General features: G+C 38.9%; 1 protein-coding gene across 2 annotated transcripts in view; it reads left to right on the top strand.

The window, feature by feature from the left end:
• Positions 1–13,733, top strand: part of SPAG6 (sperm associated antigen 6) — a gene marked incomplete at both ends in the record, with an annotated part of 35,278 nt that extends 21,545 nt beyond the window's left edge. Inside the window, 7 exons of one of the 2 annotated variants that reach the window (XM_084281202.1) lie at positions 669–874; positions 1,769–1,942; positions 4,340–4,492; positions 7,296–7,487; positions 8,504–8,620; positions 11,349–11,494; positions 13,667–13,733. In XM_084281202.1, the coding sequence (XP_084137328.1) occupies positions 669–874; positions 1,769–1,942; positions 4,340–4,492; positions 7,296–7,487; positions 8,504–8,620; positions 11,349–11,494; positions 13,667–13,733 (1,055 nt within the window). The remainder of the gene's footprint in view (positions 1–668; positions 875–1,768; positions 1,943–4,339; positions 4,493–7,295; positions 7,488–8,503; positions 8,621–11,348; positions 11,495–13,666) is intronic. The other variant, XM_084281203.1, reaches the window with a different exon arrangement.
• Positions 13,734–20,669: the final 6,936 nt, after the last annotated feature.

Here is a 20,669-nt window from a genome sequence, read left to right as displayed (position 1 = left end):
CACAATATCTCACTGATGATATTTCTAATTTATCTAATTGGGTGTGATAAAATTTTAATGTAATTGAAATATAAATTCTGTATTTTCCTGTGTATGGTAGCAAAACCTAATTTTGATAGGTGAGTTCAGTTTTTCCGGTCTTTTATGTAAGATAAATCTTTTGTGTATGTTTTTTGTATTTCTGGTTTTGGCATTTGATCTATGCTAATATCTGCTTATCATTTAAAGAGGGTAAAATGCTCTCTAATTAGGTGGTTGGTAAAATTTTGGTACTTTGGCTTTCTGTGTTGTTGTTAGCCATGCATAAAATGCTTTCCTATTGATCAGTGTAGAATAGCCAGGGTTTAAACAGCTGACATCTGCTTACTTTAAAAAAAAAAAAAAAGGAAAAAAAAAAAGAAAAAGAAAACAGAATAACAAACCATTTCAGCCTAATCTACCTCAAATGTGTGCATGTAAATGGGGGTCCATCTATTGACCTGCATTCTTTTCAGTTTTGGATTGGTCCACACGGTTTATGAAACCAGGAGGGCTGATTTGAAATGCAGATGTCGAGACAGTGAGCTACACCCTCCCCTTTTTCCTTTGCTGTATCTGTCAGGGTGAAAAATGGCTTGCACAAGGGTCAGTCACCCATACTCACTTAATTACTTTCCTTGGACCTACAGAACTGTCACAAGCTGTGGTGGATGCAGGAGCTGTTCCTCTTTTAGTGCTCTGTATCCAGGAGCCAGAAATTGCTTTGAAAAGGATTGCTGCTTCAACTCTCAGTGATATTTCAAAGCATTCTCCAGAGTTAGCACAGACAGTAGTGGATGCAGGAGCTATCGCTCACTTAGCTCAGATGATCCTGAACCCTGATGCTAAACTGAAGGTACATTTAAAAATTATTTTTTTAATCTCCATTTCACCAGTCATTACTTGATATTGAATCAATGACACTGATGTGCATATTTATTTAGAAAGCTCTTGTTTTGGGTGTTAACAAGATGTAACTACATAGTGACGGAGTTCTGAATGTGTTCACTGATCTAGCTACTGGATAAAAAAAACTGCTGCTCAGTGAGGATCAGATAAACAAATCTTTAAAGTGAATGGTATTTTTTTGGGGGGAGGGGAAATTATATAGTATCATGTGAAGAATGCAATCTGATGTATGACACCCTGTCCTTTTAGTTTAACATCCTCTGGTAGATACTTTTAATGCACAGTTCAGTTACAAAAAAGGTTTTGCATGCTTAAGATTATACCATAAAGCAGTTAATATTGAATGTATTATTGTATTTTAGAATGTGCTATCCGAATAGCTCTTGTTGAAGACTTCATCGCAAGTTCAACTGACAAAAGATTTCCTTAATATATCTTTCCTGTTTTACTCTAACAGAAACAACATTAAAAACAGTACTTCAAGCATAGAAAAAAATTATTTGAAGTCTGACAGATCAAACTTATACAAATAAAAATACTTTCTGTAGATGTCACTAATTTTTAAATTATAGTTTTAAATGGTGTATATATTTTTTCTTTTTTTTGTTGCGTAGCAGTTTGAATGACATGAAACAAAGAAGAAACTTTTATTCAGGAACCAGCAAATGTTCTCTGCCATTATATTCGTGCATGAATTGATTCAGTGAATTGTAAAATAGCTGTAATTGTTTTCTCTATCTTGCTTTGTTTTCCTTGATGCAATAGATTTTTGTGTGCAGGAGGAGTGTGTGTTGCAGGCTGTTTGTATACTATTGATTTTATAACAATTTTTATTTACTAGCGTCAGGTGCTGTCAGCACTAAGCCAAATAGCAAAGCATTCAGTGGATCTTGCAGAGTTGGTGGTTGAAGCAGAGATTTTCCCAGTTGTGCTCACATGCCTGAAGGACTCAGATGAATATGTCAAGAAAAATGGTGCAACTTTAATTAGAGAGATAGCAAAGCATACGCCTGAGGTAAAACCTTGAAAATGCAAATGCAAGGTCATATCATTAGATTTTACACTTTAAATAAAATACAGGATTATTCTGTCATTTGCTTTTCGAAAGAGAGGGCAAATGGCTGTTTGGCATATTCATTGGAAAAATATGGAAATGCTTGCTGATATTATGAGATGTGTATTGAATATGAATTGGCTTAAGAAAATTGGGAATCACATGGAGTATACCTGACTATTTCATTCCATGAGATAGCAGCACAAAGAGGCAGTTTTAGGCTGACAGTACTGTCAGTGTTAGATATTAAAAATATCCTGAGTAAAGCCTCAGAGAAGTCATGATAGCAGCTTACGAATGACAAGAACATGCTGTAACAATAATAGATGGTGTGTGTCCTAAAAAAATCTTTTGGGGTTGCTGGTATCACATTTTAATTATTTTTTCCAATAACAATGAAGTTCAAAAATTCCCTTATTTATTATTAAACTGATAATGATTGCTTATACTAGTTTGTGTTTGTGATCTGAGTGTCACCATTTACATTCTTTTTGCCAATAATAGATATAGGAGGATGGGGAGGTTTAGCAAAGCAAATGCAGAATGAATAGGAAAAACAAACAATTATATTAATTTGTCAGATCATAGAATCAGTTAAAAGGCTCCAAATATGACTGTGGAATGAAATATAAGGAGTGGATTTGTGGAGCACACTAGTGGTGAACACAGCCATCATGATACTAACTTAACAATTGAGAATTGTTTTATCATGAATATTGTGCTGCTGTTTCTTCAGCCTGCTTGTGTTGTAGCTGTTGTTTATTAAAGGTTGCAGTCCTGTTTTTCTACATTTCCTACTTTTTCTCTGTACCTCATGATTGATGAAACTTCACTTTCTCAGAGAATTGAAGAAATTATCAAAGGCAGGCACTGGAGTTGGGAGTTAGAGGCCAAACTCACAGGACTCCAGGCTAAGGCAGAAGAGGTGCTAGCACAGGATCCTTCATGCAAGGGAATTGGCCGTTCTAGCTGCACTCGGAAAGAGCCATGGGAGGTATCTTAGTGACTCCCAGTGGAAAGTTGCAACTGATGTTTAACTTTAGAACGCTCTGTGTATCCCTGAGCAACTCTCTTGAAGCAATACACATTGCAGCAGAGATAGACTGACAAATGTTATTTCTAGAGGTGTCAGCTGTGTCTGTCATGCAAACATTGTGGCTTTTGGATCTCTGCTTTCTATCTCTATATGCTGTAAAATTCATGTGAAGGCCAGGATCTGGGGGTCTTGAAGTAGGGCCTGGGGCTCACAGCACCAGGGAGTGCATCTGTGCAGCAGCTCTGTGCATTTAAGTGCACGTGGCTGTGCCCAGACACAGGGCTTGGTTATTGCTGGCTGTGGTTGGCAGTCATGTGAACAGTTTTTCCTAAATAATAAGTTTAAATTTCATGTAGTTGCTTCATGAATAAACAATCCCCTTTAAACGCTCAGAGGCAACGGTGGATTTCATGTTAACAGAAATCAATCGGATTGGAAATCCACATACCTCCAATTTTTGTTCATTTAAATGCAACTTCTGAGAAGGTGTTTCTTTTGCTTTGGAATCTTTGGAAAAAATGTGATAGACCCAACAATGTAGAAGGAAATAACCATAATATGAAATTATGTTAATTTCTGTGCGTTGCTGATACCATATATACTCTACTGCTGTCCCTCAAGTGATGTGAGAAGTGATACCACTTGGAAAGAAATATGCTGCATAGCTTAATATCCACAGCAAGCATCACAGATTATGCACATGATTTTCATTTATAAGCAAGGCTATATCATTTGGCATTCAGGGGCAAACACCATTGCCCATTAAGGGTGCTCCCTGGACACATCCTTTATAGTACCATAACATGGCAGAATGGTGTAGTCCAAGTTGGTTTTGTGCAGCTGTGACAGTTGTCTTTGGCTTTGTGCCCAAGTCGGGGAATCCACAAGGGCTCTTATGCTGCAGAGGTTATCTATAAAGTGCAAGTGAGAGGAGGAGTGGGATTTCCCCTCTGTTCTTGCACAGAAATTTGTTGGCTTGGAGTGGGTGTGTCTTAAGGTCATTTGGGTATTAGGTTGTCACTTGGGTGAATCTTTGGTGTATAATAGTGGAGCTGAGAATATGTCATCCCACCCTATACAGCATCAAGAATTCAGAATCCTGATTTCCTTACTGTAAAATCAATCAAAATCAGGATAGCAAAACAGTTTAATTCTTGAGAACTTCATGCTTCACTCAGTGCTCGACAATCAGCATGATATGTCAGTCTTATTCCAGCTTTATTTTGTAAGTCAGGAGCAATACATGTAAAGACTTTTATAATGTGGTGCTTTATGCCTGTTGATACTCCACGGTATCTAATCTGTTCCGTTTATCTTTGCAGCTTTCACAGTTTATAGTAAATGCAGGTGGAGTTGCTGCTGTGATTGATTGTATTGGCAGCTGCAGAGGGACTGTCAGACTGCCTGGCATCATGATGCTTGGTTATGTAGCAGCTCATTCTGAGAACCTGTCAATGGCAGTGATTGTCTCCAAGGTTAGCTATCACTTTGCCTTCTTTCTATAATTCTTCAGTGGTATTCTGAGTAAGAGATACAAATTAACATAGGCAGAGCACACGTTTTGTGACAATTATACACTTGCTGTTGATTAATGTACTTTCTTGTAATATTGTGGCTTGCAATGTCTGAAATAGTGGTAACCTGATCAAAGGTGGTCCTTACAAAGTTGAACCTTTTATGAAATGTCTTGGATTAGTCTGTGAACATACAGTGTATTCCACTACAGGATTTTTCTGTGTTGCAATTGAACGAGTACAAAAAAAATAAGTCAGTGAATTTCTATGGTCTGTTTCCTCTTAAAATGAATATTTGTGGCTACATCAAAACCCTTTTTGAAACAAGAATGTTTTATGGCACATTCTTTATTGCACTAGCATGACTGTGCTAGTACTGCTAGAGTAGTCTTGCAACAGAAATCTGCGGATTTGCAGAGACCTCAGTTTCTGAAATGTAATATGGTTTGATTCAGCTGTGCAAGTGGTATTTCAAATGAGATAAGCTATTCGTTTTCAGATTTAAATAAGTTTTGCGAGGCAATGAGATAGAAGGGAGATGCAGAAGGGTCATTTGCAATATCTGCAATAGCTGAAATTAGTGTCTGAAGTAATAATGCTAACTAATGACATTAGGAGGAAGGGATTAATTTCACTGAGTGTTGTTGGCCCATTTTCACACCAGCAGGCTGAGGGAGGTGATTCTCCCCCTCTGCTCTACTCTTGTGAGACCCCACCTTGAGTACTCTGTTCAGCTCTGGAGACCCCACCATGAGGAAGGCATGGACCTGTTAGAGCAGGTCCAAAGGAGAGCCATGAGGACAATCAGAGGGCTGGAGCACCTCTCCTATGAAGACAGGCTAAGAGGGCTGGGGCTGTTCAGCCTGGAGAAGAAAAGGCTCTGATATAGCAGCTTTCCAGTACTTAGAGGGGACCTACAGAAAAGATGGGGAAGTAGTGATAGCATGAGGGGTAGCAATTTTAAACTAAAAGAGAGTAGATTTAGATCAGACATTAGGAAGAAATTCTTTACTGAGAAGATGGTGAGGCACTGGAACAGATTGCCCAGAGAAGCTGTGGATGCCCCATCCCTGGAAGTGTTCAAGGCCAGGCTGGATGGGGCTTTGGGCAACCTGGTCTGGTCTTTAAGGCTCCTTCCAACCCAAATCATTCTATGATTCTGTGATTTAAAATGGAAACAGCTAAGCAATAAAAACTGAGGAACAGAAATGTCTTCTGGTAGGAATGTATGTTAGAAAATGGAAATTGCTACAACATAACATCAGTAAGTGCATAGAGAAGGTAATGAATGACCAAAAAATTATCTTTTGCATTTGAAAACTGAAGAGACAGATGTTTCTGGCTTGCTCTCTCTGGAGGTCCATCTTCTGTGGATGTGTCCGTGTCTCACCCTTGTCAGTCATACCTAAAGCAAATATTCTTCTGCTGTTAAATGCTTGAAGTTAAGCATGACAAATGCAGGTTTAAGTTCATGAGGAAGCACCTAAGTGATAAATTTTTGAAGCGTAGTAATGATTTGATTGCTACCATAACTGAATGGGAATGCACTGAGAGGTTTTGTAGGGATCTTCAAAATCTCATGAAATGTTTTAATGAATTATCCCCAAAATAAACCTGAATAAACCCAAATCCAAAAAATAAATAAATATTACTTTGGGGAAACTGAGTTTTATTGAGCAGTGCATAGTGCTGAAGACAGGGCTTGGTAAACTGGGACCATTTGAAAATAACACATCTAAGATGTTGTGACATAAAGTTATAGTTCCATACTGCTCTATTGTCTCCTGGAAAGGATGAATTTTTAAAAGTGACTGTGTGTTACTGGACAAACACTTCATTGTGGTCTTCTGCAGTGCTGTGTCAAAAAAAAAAAAAAAGCACTTCAGTCCTTTGCAGTAATGAAAAGTGGAAGATAAAACATTGCAGATTAACATTTTTTTCCACTAGTTCTAGTGCATATAGGCCTGGTGTCTGTATTTGAGAAGGATCTTGGAAAAAAAAAATGAAGGGAGTACAGGAAAGAATAAAAATGATCAAGGGAATGGGAAAAAAAGATCTAGGTAGGGATTTAGTAGCCTTGCCTCATCTAAAATAGCATGAAATGATACCTGTTGAACTATCCTGGACATAAAATAGTGGCTACTGAGTAGCTCCATAATCCTGTGGAGAAAGGAAAAAGATCGTGACCCTGAACTAGAAGAACTTCAGTAACAGCTGGATGCGAGTGAGGTATTCTCCATCTCTTGATGTCTTCATGTCAAGAGTTGAAGCCTTTCTGGAAGTTATCAGATACATCAAGCATGAACTACTGAACTCAAGAAGAGGTTTATGAGGTGAAATGTAGTGTTGTGACTAAAAGAAAGTTAAAAGACTGAATGATTGAGCCGTTCTGCTCTTAAACTGCTGTCATAGATTCATAAGCACTACAACTCCTTTATTTTCAGTCTGACAAAATGAAACCTTTACTGTTAGTACAGCCTGAATTATGTGATGTATTCCTTTCATCCCTTAAAGTTTGTGTGTTAGCTCCATCTGACTTAGAATATTGAATCTGTTTCCTTTTGTTTAACTAGATTTGTAAAGATTTCTTCAAAATTCTTGCTAGTCGTGCTGATGGCAAAATATGACAACACTAGCAAGTGTTCTCTTTATAGCTTATTTTAGGAGAAGAGAGAACATGTTTCTTTTTACAATCAATCTACCAGTTTAGTTGTCCTTTCTTGGTGTAGATTTGTAAAGGTTGTGCTTTTGGTTAATGCTACAGGGAATACCACCACTGTGTACCTGCTTGGTAGAAGAACAAGAAGATCATATTAAGGCAGCAGCTGCTTGGGCCTTGGGACAGGTTGGAAGACATACTCCTGAGCATGCGCGTGCTGTTGCAGTAGCAAATGTCCTACCCACACTGCTTTCTATGTATATGGACACACACAGTTCAGAAGATCTTCAACTGAAAGCAAGTATATTCACAGTATCTGCAGTATGACATATTTATTGTAACCAACAAGTATAACTGCTTAAAAACTGTTAAATGCTAAATGCTTTTATTGATATTCAATGAGTTGTGGATTTCTTGTGTGGAGGGTGTCTGAAGTCTGTGTGGCGTTTTTTAGGACTGGTTGGTCTTAATGGGTGTTCCTACGGTGCCTGCCAAATCATTTGGTACAGCCAGAGCAGTATAGTCCCTCATTTTTTTCCTACTTTAGATCAGAGCTGTGTACACCCATAAAAGCTGTAATGTAGGGCCTTCCCTCTGTGGCAGCTAATAGGGCTGGACTTGGGTAAAATGTAGTTTTAAGTATTATATAACAGGATATGGTCTCCCAGGTTGTACTGTGCCTCTTTACAGTCCACCAAAGTATAATGAATTCCAGATCTATAAAAGAAGAAGACAATTTTGCATTGTAATTTTCAGTGCTTACAAAAATATCAAGGCCAAATTAGCTGTACGTACAGTCCTACGCAATGAGGTCATTAATGCTTCTCGTAGCCAGCATTGAGTCTGTTTTCAGAAACCAGGCACTGACATACAACTGTTCCACTGTCTCTCTTTCCCTTTCTGCCTGGATGGTCGTGCACCTTGCTATCCCACACCAGCAGATTCTCCTAATAAGTCAATTCTAAAATACAATCTTTTAAACTGTGTTTTGATTTAGCTTTATTATTATATTACAGTACTTCAATTTACTTAAAGGATCTACTCCTGGTTCTGTTGTAGCCAAAGTAAAATTGCCATTACTTTGACTGTAGATAGCATAATAAAATATGATGCACTGTAGGTTTGAGGTTTAATAAATCTAAGTAGAAAATTGATCAGAATTCTGTAAGAGTATTTTCAGAATAAAAAGTATGATGTCCATCAGGTCATTCTAACAAAGAATCAATTTGGTCAGACTTCAGGGATATGTAACATGAATTCTTGTTGTTTTCATTGATGGCTTACTATAGTAATTTTATTTTGCATTTCAATAGACTAAAAGAGCATTAAAGAACATACTTCAGAAATGCACATATCTTCCAGCACTTGAACCATTGCTGCAGGATGCCCCTCCCAATATTATGAAACACATTGTTGGGCAGTTTAGCAAGGTAAGAAAAGGCTCCGCTTGATGACTAATGCATTCGTTTCCATTTAGCAAGAAAGCTATCATTCCAAAGGTGGGGCATCTGTAAAGGTCTTAGTTTTCGCAGGATCCTCAAGCATCCCTCGCAGAAGCGGTTTGAAGTGTCATGCTTTGTTGTCTGATAAAACTGGATGCTGTTTTATCTGGAACCTGCTATAATTCATCCAAAGACAGTGAGAAAACAATTGCTTATAAGCAAGGTGGTTCTTTTCTTCTTTGCCTCTTGAGATTAAGTGAAATACTAACTCGTGCAAATACTTTCACTGAGCCAATGCATCACATAAATCCCAGTTATATCTGTTTTAGACAAAGTGCAAGCTGTCTGTACAGGACAGGAGTTGCTTAAGTTGGGTGTTTTACAGTAACCTAGAGTGCAAAGACTTCATCATTTCCGTCCTCATTAATTTTCAGTCTCAATTAAGAAAGCTTAAAACACTCTACATCTTTTCTCGTCTGTCAAAATTGTAACTGTTTATTGGTCGTTACATCATTGATTTGAGCACAGCATGTAAAGAGCAATACTGTTTAATCAAAACATTTCAAATTATTTAAGTAATTCCTAAATAAACAGGAGACTTCTAGTTATGCTTACTAGCAATTGGAAATCCTGCTTAACTGTAGACTTTCCTTCTGTGCAGTTTAATCTGCTTGGAGTATAATGCAGTATATGCAGTGCGATCTATTTGCAGGGGTACCAGATTCTCTTGGTGAGGTGTGCTTTCTGGAAATGGCCGAGTAAAACTCTTGATTGGTAATCAATTCTTCGCATCACAGATCTGGAAGTACTGCTGTTTGTAGTGCAGATTGGAGATTTGCTCAGAATGCAGTGCCTTTGGCTTTTGTGTGCTAACTAGAACTATCAAAGAGTTGAGTGTGTAGTAATTGGTTATGCAGTGTATATACATTTGAGTGTTGTTTGCTGTCGAGGTGATTTTGTATCCTTTATATCAGCTGATATTTTGTTTATTTTTTCATCTTATATATTGTATTAAAATGTACTTAAGCATTTGTTATTCTAAAGTATACATTTAAAATTAAGTTCTTTGCACTAAAAGCTTTTCTGCTTTTTTTTTTTTTTTTTTTTTTTCTTCAGTCCTGTAGCATAGCTTAGGAATTTCCTATTTTTAAACCTGAGATGTATTAGTTTTGTTGGCTTATTTATAGCTCAGTAAAAGCCTTATTTCTGAGCTGTGCTTCAGGGTGGGATGCTCCGTGTTTTCACTGCTGGACTGTCTCATTTTAGCGTTGCCCTTTCCAGGGTCTTTATAATTCTGTGCTGTCTCAGTTTGGACTCGGGGTGGGGAGAGACTGTCTCAGAGGTGTTGTCTGTCTTTAGAGCCTCTTCCAAGAAACTTTTCTGCTGTCTATCCTGCCTGGGAGTCACGGTGTGGAGGAAAAAGGCAGGGAAAGGGCCATATCCTGTCTCCTTGCTAGTTCCTCCTTGGCAGTTCTTGTGGGAGGTATGTGGAAACAGCTGTCTGTTTAGTTCCCAGAATGAAACAACCACAGTTGTTCCCAACACTTCTCTGGAACACAGTAGAGAGAAGTCTCTGTGCTCTCCTTGTTTTTCCTCACCTGTCTGTTGATTTTGTGCAGCCTAGAGGGACCAGAGAAATGAAGGCTGTTTGCCCATATGCGTGACAGAAATTTCATCCTTCTTTTCCTCCATCCTTTTAGGTAATCCCTTCCTCCTTCAAGGCTCTTGTTTTACACTGACACACAGTCAAATTTATGGCTCGATTTGTCCAACCAGGGTGAAGGCTTACAAAATGCTTTTGCCCCCATAGCCCCATAGTATGTAGCTCTCAGGGTTGGCTTTAAACCCATCTGTTTTTGTTGTAGATGCAGCTGACATCTTGCATTATCTTTTTTTTTTTTTTTTTTTTTTTTTTTTAATATTATTGCAGCCCTGTGGGCCTATGGACTACATGCTGTCATTCTCCATTGCCTGGCCCAGCCCCCACCTCTCTCCCTTTCGTCCTCTGGAAAAAAACTGCATATTGGCATCACTCAGGGAGTGCAGAATGTATTGTCTGATCATTTCTGCTTCTCATCCCCTTTGGCTGCAGAAACTTAACATTTTTGCTTTGTGTGTGTATGTGTGTAAAAGGCTTCCATGGCTACACAGTATGTTGTAGGATTTTAATATCCAGGAATTTAATAGTAGCGTGTAATGCTTCAAGGCTGCATTGTTCACTTGCAACAATTCTCAGTATTGTTTTCACGCAATAATCTATACTAGATCATTATGATGATATAAAATTCTGCCCTACAATTAAACTGTGGGAATTGACATAAAAGACCTGAATAACTTGGTTTAAGTGGAACAGATGCTGTTGTTATTCCATGTTAGTATTCTGTTTTTATTATCTGTTTAATCTCCACAATCATATTGTCTCTGTAGGGATAATTCAAGAAATATTACTTATGGAGCAATAAATGTTCAAATCAGAATTTGTATATATGTTACGTATTAAAGTACATCTTAAATTACATTATAACAATAAAAGGTTGGTTTATTATTTTTGCTGCATACCTGTGTGTTAAAATACAGTAGTCATTACAGATATACCTCTGATGTGTTCCACTTTAACTGTCCTCTGAATTAAAAACAGATAAGCAATATTTGAGCCCAGTAGTGCAGAGATTCCTTTAAAATAATATATTCTTTTTATGTACTTTTCTGTGTGTAGGTGTTACCACATGACAGTAAAGCACGTCGTCTCTTTGTAACAACTGGTGGACTTAAAAAGGTTCAAGAAATAAAAGCAGAACCCGGGTCACTTCTTCAGGAGTATATCAACACTATTAACAATTGCTTTCCAGAGGAAATAGTAAGGTAGGGAAAATGAAATCTAAAAAAACCCATACTTTTAGATGTTTTTCACAGTAGCAATACAAAGTGAGGATTTAAAAAACTGAACTACATGACTTTTGTTTTTAATCAAACAGTGTAACGTTTGGTTAAATGCCCCAGTGGTAACCACAGATTTTAGATACATACTTTTGAACGTTTCCTATCTTCTGATTGTTTTGGGGAATAAATTTCTTTGTTTGTAAATAAAGCCCAAATAATCAGGCTGTTGCAGGAAACTGAGATGAAAAGCTAGTCCTACGCTATCAAGATGAACCCTGAGGCTTCAGCACAGCCACTCATACTTATGAATGTCTAGAGCAAGTTTAGTTTATCTTGGTAACTTATCTGTGGATTTCTCAGGTATTGGTGAATCTTTGGTTATGTCCTTGACTTCCTTAAGCGCCTGTCTGAACTAGTGTATTCAGAGGCTCCTTTGAAACTTCCTCTGATATACAGAGGGTGCAGTTGCTCTACCCACAGCTGCCCTTCCTCCCCCAGCCTCATCATGAGGCTTAAGTGTTATATAAAAGGACCATGCACCAGCTGTCTGCACCAAGTTGAACTTTGCCCTTAATGAATACAGAAACACTATTAAATAGCTTACAGTCAAAATGTCACCATCCTAAATTGTAATAAGGAGGTAAATGCCCTCCTAGATTCTAGATCCATTTACCAGTCCTTCACTCCATCAACACATCAAAAGGATGTTGTACTCATGCACTCCCTCTACAGGCTCTGAAAATCTGCATCATCAATTTTAATTACAGCAACAGAGTTCTTTAGCTAATAGCAGCTACAGACAGTCATGCAAAATGAAGCCCAGTGTGTCTCCACAAGGAAAAGCCACTGGCTGTCAAATGGGTAAAAGCAAAATCATAAAGAAACTTCATTCTGCAGCTACAAGTACCAATACTTAAAAGGGAAAGAAGACTTCTGTTTACGCTTCTCTGAATATAATTAATGTTTTCCTGTTCCATCTATTTTATTTTTCTGTAAATGAAGCAAGCCTACTTATGGAGGCGGAGATGTAACAAGGGAGGGCCCCTTCGAGCATCTCCTGCTTGCCTCTTTGTGCTACTGCCTGGTGGTGTTTCTGCTGTCCAAGGCACAGCTGCTATATTAAGCTCCAGGTCTGGGTTTGTTTTGGAGACTGTTATTCCGGGCCGTTTACAGACTGAATATGATAACAGTGATTGAAAAGTTAGTGTTACTGTTGGAGAACTATTGAGTTTTAAAAAGACTTTAAAAGGTTGTATTATGCAGAAATAATTCAGAAAATGAAAATCTTCATCATAATTGGATCCTTCTTTAATAGGAAAACATTGGGGATTTTTACTTGAATACATTTTAGGCATGCGCTACATAGAAATGTGTTCCTCTCTCCTTATAGTTAAGGCTTCCGGGGTTCAGAGGTGACATCTTAACATGCCTGCAAAACCATGAATGTACTGTGATGTATGTTTTTAGAATAGCATGATAATAATTTTCAGATACTCTTAACGTGGAAAACAAGGACTAAATGCAGCTTTGATGATGCTTGCATATTGGAAGCATGTAGTTGGTCCATTGTGGAAAACCAACTGAATGACAGCAGGACAATAATGGCACCATAGAGTTCTACTCTAGTGAAAACCTATTGGATAATCTCCATCATTGAGCTGACACCAGAGACGGATGGTCACTGTGATCATTTTTTTGTTGTTCCAGAGTCAATGTCTCTTGCAGTGATGTAGCCTTCACATTAGCTTTGGGGTGTGTGCTTATGTTTCACAAACAGCAGTAGGCTATTTTTCTCTGGCAGCCTATGAATCAGTATAAACTCATGCCTTTTTATTAAAGAACCTAATTTCAATAGATGTTAATATCTACATTTCCCAATAAAGATGATGCTTGTGGCTGCTGAACCTCTCTTAAAAATTTGCCACTGCCCCAAACGAAGCCAACATCTTTTTTTGAAAAACTGACTTCCGGTTATAAATGATAATGTAAGTTGAAAAGCAGACTTACATCACTCTAGGAGAATAACTGTAGAGTTTGTTGACCATTGTTTAATGCTAGGATTTTTTCCCGATCGATAGAAATATGAATAGTTCCATTACTTAGCACAGAACATGCTTTGTAGTCTAATGCACAAACAATATGTTTTTCTTTCAGGTATTATTCCCCTGGATATTCTGAGATACTTCTGGAACGGGTGGAAAATTACCAGCCAGTTTTATAAACTTCAATTTTTTATTAGTGCTGTATTTCACATTTATGCTTTTATGACTGTAATACAAATACAGCTGTTGAAACTCTTGTTAGATTCTGCAATCTCCTTCTACTGTTTGAACCACTGAAAGAGCTCAGCACTTCCAGCAAGCTGTATTTTGTTTCTTATAAAATCATTGCTAAGTTTTTGTTCCTATTTGTTTTTTTTTTATCTAACTTTACTACCACATACTGCAGCATATATCAGTGGAATTTCATGCAGGGGTGATGATTTATCACAAAGCTTTTTCAGAGTCAGTCATTTCCTCTTCCTTCCACAAGAAAGGTTTGTTATTATCTCATTCAAATTTTATCCTTCTCAGTACTTTATCGATTTTTTTTCCCCTTCTGCCTTTGCATATTGTTTAGAGCTTCCCAAGCTTGAGAGCAGGAGGAAAAAGTTGTCCCTTGTGTCTTTTCTAATTATGGCATCCATTCTGCACTGAGATATTTCCTACCATTACCTTTCAGAAAGTGAAGTGATATGATTTTGCATCTCCAAACATGCTAATAGCTGTTAAATAAAGAGGTAATCAAATCTGATGATGATAAAAGGGCTCTGTTCTGCCTGCTACAAGAGTGTGGTGGTCCTGCCATGCTAGATAGTACACCTACTGCAGAAGTCCTCATAATTAAGGCAGGATTACGTGGAGGGGTGGCACAATACATTGTTTGGTGTATGTGTCATTGTTCCTCTTGGAAGGGACAGGGTGAACTCGGAGCTTCCCTGGGTACAAAGGGAGAGAAGGACCCTGTGAGGTTCTGCCCCATTTGGGTCAGCAGTGCTTGGACAACTCAGGAAGAGAGGAGAATTGCTTGGCTGCGGGAATACTGTTAGCAAAGCTTTGAGCTCATTCAGAAGAAACCTGAGGATACTGGAGTCCCACTGATTTGGTGCACTAAGACTGCTCAGTACTTATTCTTCAAGTGATGAAACTGCTGCAGAATTGAGTAGAAACACACTTGGAACTGAAGCTTACAGATCATGTAGACGTGGAGGTTATTGGAGGTATGAACTGAGAGATGTTCGAACATCCAGGAAATATTTGTGCCCTCTTTTGTAGGGTGAAAAAACTGTTATATTCTTCCTGCTCTTTTGGTGTACTGTAGCAGCAGGGAGTGTCATACAATCCTTTAGTATTCATCAAGTAATAGGTAATTGTCACTTACTATTTTTTGTTCTGCTAACCATTTTTCTCTTCTTAGTTTGCAGCAGTTTCTATTTTTTTTCTTTTTTCCCAAAGAGCAATATGCAGTGTTTCTGGAATGGGATGTTGAAATGCTGGCAGCTGCAAGGGAATACAATACTTGAAAACCCCTGCAGGAGAAACTTGTCTACTTTCTTAAACATATTAACTGAATGAGTTTATAAAACAGGGATAGTCTCTTCTATTACTTGTAAAAAAGAGAGCAGAGGCTTACTGCAGTTGGAAATGATTTAGAGTTGGTTTTCCCTGCCAAATTCCAAATGACTATTTTCTTCTTGTCAGCATATTTTTCAACAGTTCACAAAACCATTGATGGGCTATCTTGTGCTAAGGTTTAATTCTACAGAGGGCTATGCCACTGGTCGGAGGTACTTGGTGCTCTCAGGCTCGTCTGAGAAGCAGGGGATGCCCAGTAGCTGGCTGTATGGCACGCAGCTGAGATGGAAAACGTTGGTCTCGTGACTGCTGATGTATAAAACCACACCACCTGGGTTCTTGCCTTAGCCTACACCAGAAGGAGAAGTCTTAGAATTGACTAACCATGTGCCTTTTCCTTTTTGGTTTTTATATTTTGACATTATTGATGTTACAACACTGGTGGAAAAACATCAGGTCTATTAAGAAAATCGTTGTAATACTCAATAGATTTTGCATTATTTGCAAAATGCATTATGGATATTTAAAAATGAAATGTTGTACAATCTCTGAGAGAAAATGTACTGCAAGGGCTCCCAGAGAGTCTTGAAGGATCTGAAGCCCTTATTTTCCCTAATAGAACAGAAATCCTGTAGTTGCAGGGCAGATGAGAGGCAGGATAGGTATTTAGCTGAGTGCCTGTAGCTGTGTTTTGTTTTTGGGAGCACAGCCACAACACACAGTGCTAATGTATGTGTTCTGTGTGGGGAGAGCCAAGAGGCTTCAGTCTCCTGACAAAGGTGCTACACTGTAGTGATTCCACAGGGTTAAATTTCAATGCCTAAACCATTTGTCCACAGTTTTTTTTGCAGCCTTTTACTGATTGCTGACAAAGGAAATGATTGCACAAGGCAAACCTTCAAAGTGATTTGATTTTGCAGGGTGCAATCTCAATCAGATCTAGCGTAAGTACATCTTTACACCAGTTGCACAGTTCTGTCCTAGGCTGGTGGAGCTGTTTGGCCTCTTGTTGCGGGTCTCCCTCCTGGATGATGCCACATCTCTTTAGGCTGTGGCAGTGCAAAGTCCTCTCCTGCATACTTGGAGAAGCCCTCAGCTCTCCTCTGCTGGCAGGCTGCTTCCCTGCATTGTACACCCTGTGGCTGGAAGCTTATCCAGTGGTGCACATCTGCACAAGGCAGATCTAGGCCTTTGCAGCAGAATTATCACTAATTTTTATTTTAGGTTTACTTTACTAGGGCAAGAGTTGCCTTTTTTTTTTTTTTTTCTTTTTTTTTTTTCTGTATTATTTCACAGGCTCCAATGTATGGTGTTTCTGTTCTGCCCTCTTGTTTGACTTAACTCGTCATCTAAAACTATATTAATGTTTGTAATTGCTACTCTGGCAAGCTTCAAGTGTGTACCATTTGTCTCAATTTCATAGAATAAAATGTAGATTTGCATTTTAATTCATTGTGTAAATGCTGTTTTCATGCTAGTTCGTGACTGTGATGCTAGAGAAGATGAAGAGTAGGCTCATTTTGCAGCTGAGCCCGACACCACCTCTGAATGTTTGTCTCGGCATACCACTCAACAGTGCCTGAATTTCTCCTTCTGAGCTTAGAGACATACAATGATTTCAAGTAAGAATCCTTCTCACAGAGGTGGCTTATTAAGACACACAAAGAAAATTAAGCCAGTGCTTTGGCAGAAGTGAATGTAAGCAGAGACAGCCCTTAAATCATTTTGCCAGTTGCTTTGACTGCAGTATGGAGACTTTTGAACCCAAGTCTTTAAAGGCTTTCTCTGGGGGCCCAAGCTATGATTTTTGTCTATATTACTACATCTATTATTATATCTACAGATGTAAACTACAGCCTTGAAAGAACATGTGGATGTGTAAAACTTCACCATATTTCATTCAGTGGATGGATTAACCGGCCTACAAAAGCTTCATTCTTTATATGAATGACTGGAACCCAAGAGGATCTGAAAGGGGGAAATTCAAGGAGTTCAACTCTTGTGCATATAATATGTTCTGCATTTCCAGAGGGGTTTACCAAGGCATTGCTTTGTCTCATCTGAAGTGATCAGTCTGCTGGAGATCTGTGTCTTAACAAACAAATGAACAAAGTGTTGAAGGAGCTGAATGGAATCGGTGAAAGAACAAACGAATCCCATTTTGTGAAGTAAAGCATAAAGTTACTGTAATTAGGAAGCTGATGGTGTGTGGGTAGATCCTCAGCTGGGGGCTGTGAATTAGCTTGACCAGAAGGGAGTTACAGGCATGGAGGATGCCACGCAGCAGTCCACAGCTTGTGGTGTAAACTGGAGTTTACTGATTTCTGGGCACGAAGAGGTGGTTGACTGTAATCCGTTCAAGTGAGGGATCTCTGGAAGTATGCTTCCTTGATGTGTCTTCCTTAATGGCTGCTTGGTGTATCTTGGTTGCTAGAGTTTTAGGACCAGGGTAGGAAAAAAAATAAGGAGCCGCACTAGATTGCAAAGCCAACTATTCTGCTTCTTGTGCTGGCATTGGACTGCTTTTATGGTCTTGGATAAGCATTGCATCTCCCTGTGTATCACCATCTTCCTCTGCGGAGAATCTGTTTTATTTCATTGTTAACTTACCTGAGTACTGGAAATACCACATTCATCTAAGAGGTCAATGCAGCAGGACTTAAATTCCTTATTCCTTACCAAACGTATTAGTTATATTGTTTAATAACCTTCAGAAGTTTGCCTAAGATATCTTTGAGATGGTAATTTTTTAGAATTTGAGTTGCACTAAAAACCAGTGGATTCTGTGAGTTTCCTCATCTGACACAATTTGAAGGAATCTTAGAGAAAGAGGAAATTACAATGTCTCTCATGGCTGTACTAAAGCTGTTGATGTCATTTTTGTATAATACTTAACTGTTAATATTGATATTACTGTGCTGCATTCTGCAGTCAGCTCTATAATTTAGCTAGTGAAAATACTAATTACGTTATTACCGCTGTACTGTACTTCTAGATCCTGCAAAAAAGACTGGGTTAGAAAATACATACAAGCAATGCTAAAGCACGAATTGGTGAGTATAAAGCCTTTTAAACCAAGTTATTTTGACGTGTTACCTTTCACAAGAAGTTACACTTACTTAGGTTAAACGTTTCTAAGTTGTTCGTGTCCCCTGTCCCACAGAGGTCTGATGGTGAGGCTGGCTGCGTGCTCAGCACGGCGCTGAGGGCCATCTAGCCTGTTGGCTGGAGTAGGAACCAGTTGTGTTCTCTGTGATGCATCTGCAGGCTGGGGAGAGGAACAGTGCGGCTGTATTAATGCCATCATCCTAACGGATTTCCAAGAGATTTTGATAGCTTGCTTTTTCTCCATAAAAATACACTTGTTCCTGCTAATTCCTGTCTCCAAGCTGAGTTAAAGGATAGGCACCTGCTTCAGCTTGGGTTCTTCTACGTTTTGTTCCTTCTAACACAAACCCAACATTTTAGGGTGGGGAAAAGTATGCTAATGTCTTTCTCTAAATCAAAGCTCTTGATTATTTTGGTGTCAAGTTAGGTGATAGGACTCCTCATGACCTTGTGACAAGATCCGTGCCCTTTGCTCCCCGAGGAAAGTTTTGTCTTTGTTGCTACAGCCTAATGGTGTGTTTTACCACTGTTGTCGTATAATTAGGTCTGATGTCCGCTGTGCACGTTCACCTTTCAATATTAGGTCAGTGTTAAGGCTATTATCAATCTAAAAGGTCGGATTAGTACCAAGATTTGGCTCTTGTTACCCCCACAGTGCTATAGTTATATTACAGTCTATTGTTAAAAATTAATAATATGCAGCATAGAGGCCTGATGGAATCATGTTAATGAGAGCACTGAAGCTTCATTGACTTGCAATATCATTAGAGCTCCGAGACAGGTTTATAGCCTTGTGCAAAGTATATTTGTGTTGCTTTAGACACAATATTTATTTGGTCACACCCAGCCAAATGTTTCCTTGCTAAATTAAAATAAATGCTGGCTAGTTCAATGAGCTACAAAGATATATAGTGTAATTTCAGGTTCTCAAGTCACAGAAAATGAGCCCCAACAATGGAAATCAGTAGAGGATCAAAAATGATGGATATACTGGAGTGAATAAGAGCAAAGAGAGAAGGGAGTTTACAGAGTTGAAAGAAGTTGATTTTGTATGACTCAAGCAATGTATATAATTTGGAAGGAACAGCTCCCATTTGTAGGCTGCTCTGATGTTTATGTAACCCCTCCCCGTATACACACACATGCACGTTTTCAAGCGTAGTTAATAGAAATGTGATTGTTGCAATTTCTGCCTTTGCTTTCTCAAGACTCGCCCCTGTAAAGCATCTGTAGTGGCTGGGGGAGAATTCACTGGCAGGCCCCCCGAGGGCTTGGAGCACCCCAGAGGCAGTGACATTTGGCAGGGGGGGTCTTCTCAGGGTTCAAGGCATCGTCCTGTGCTCCTTGAATACCATCACAGGCAGGGCGATGGAGCTGAAGGATACATCAGTCTGTTCTGACAGCATGTACCCATGGGGATGAGGGGAAGTATGGATCCCTCTCTTCTATCTCCTCCTCCTCTTCCTCCTCCCTCTCCATTTCCTCCTCCTCAGTGTGTCCCAGGGTGTTGCGGGAGGCTTCAGCAGTGCTCTGAGGTTGAAAACTGGTATGAGTGCTAAGTGTTATTACTGTTTACTGATGTGATTAATGTGTAGCTGACCTTAATTCATTTTCTTGTGGTAATTCCCTTGGTTAAAGTGGAGAAAATGAAAATGTATTTTAAGAAGCTGTCATCACAGAAGATACAGCTATGCCTGCCGTACCTCGTCCTGTCTGACAGCAAGGGTGTGAAACCTGCCTTTCACCCTGAGATGTGAGCTGCAGTCGGACCATCTCCCCGTATTTATACATCTTTTTATATCAGGCATGATTTACTGTGAACAAAATCTGTTCAAATTTTGCCATCGGCTCCATTTATCATGAGGTCATGAATCATTATTTTAGGTCTAACCTTTCCCCCCCAAGTGTTTTTAAAATCCCGACTTTGTGTTTATGCTGGTGCAGTCATGCAATGGGAATGTTTGGTAAACTCGCCGTTTAATTTACAATGCTCGAGCAGCTGCTTTATAACAGTTGAACTACTCTGACTTAAATGACTGTTCTTAAGAGATTAAAAACTAATTGAAAAGGTGAAAAAGTCCAGGACTGTCTTCTCTCTCTCCCTCTCTTTGCATTTCACATGTTTATTTTTAAAAGCATCTTTGAAACTGCTTTATAAACGATTTGAGTTCCTCTGCATAATTTAGATGGGAGAGGAAGGAATGCCACTTTGCTGGGACTTTTCTCTGACCACCTGAGAAAAAGAAGTTTTTCATCCTCTTGGACATCATCTGGAGTTATAATAAAATGGGTTCTCAGCTGGATTCCTCCTGTGTGTAGACAGGCAGAGCTACATCACTGCACACCTAAAGGAAGGACACGAAACTACAAAAGCAATCTGAAGTCTGGAGCTTGCCTGCTCCTCAGAGACCACAAGTAGTTTTCTGTAATCTTAC

The sequence above is a fragment of the Netta rufina genome, assembly GCF_964035555.1.
Source record: "Netta rufina genome assembly, chromosome: 2".
NCBI classification, from domain to species: domain Eukaryota; kingdom Metazoa; phylum Chordata; class Aves; order Anseriformes; family Anatidae; genus Netta; species Netta rufina.
Note: the sequence above shows the minus strand (reverse complement) of the source record. Positions and strands in the feature narration are given on the sequence as shown.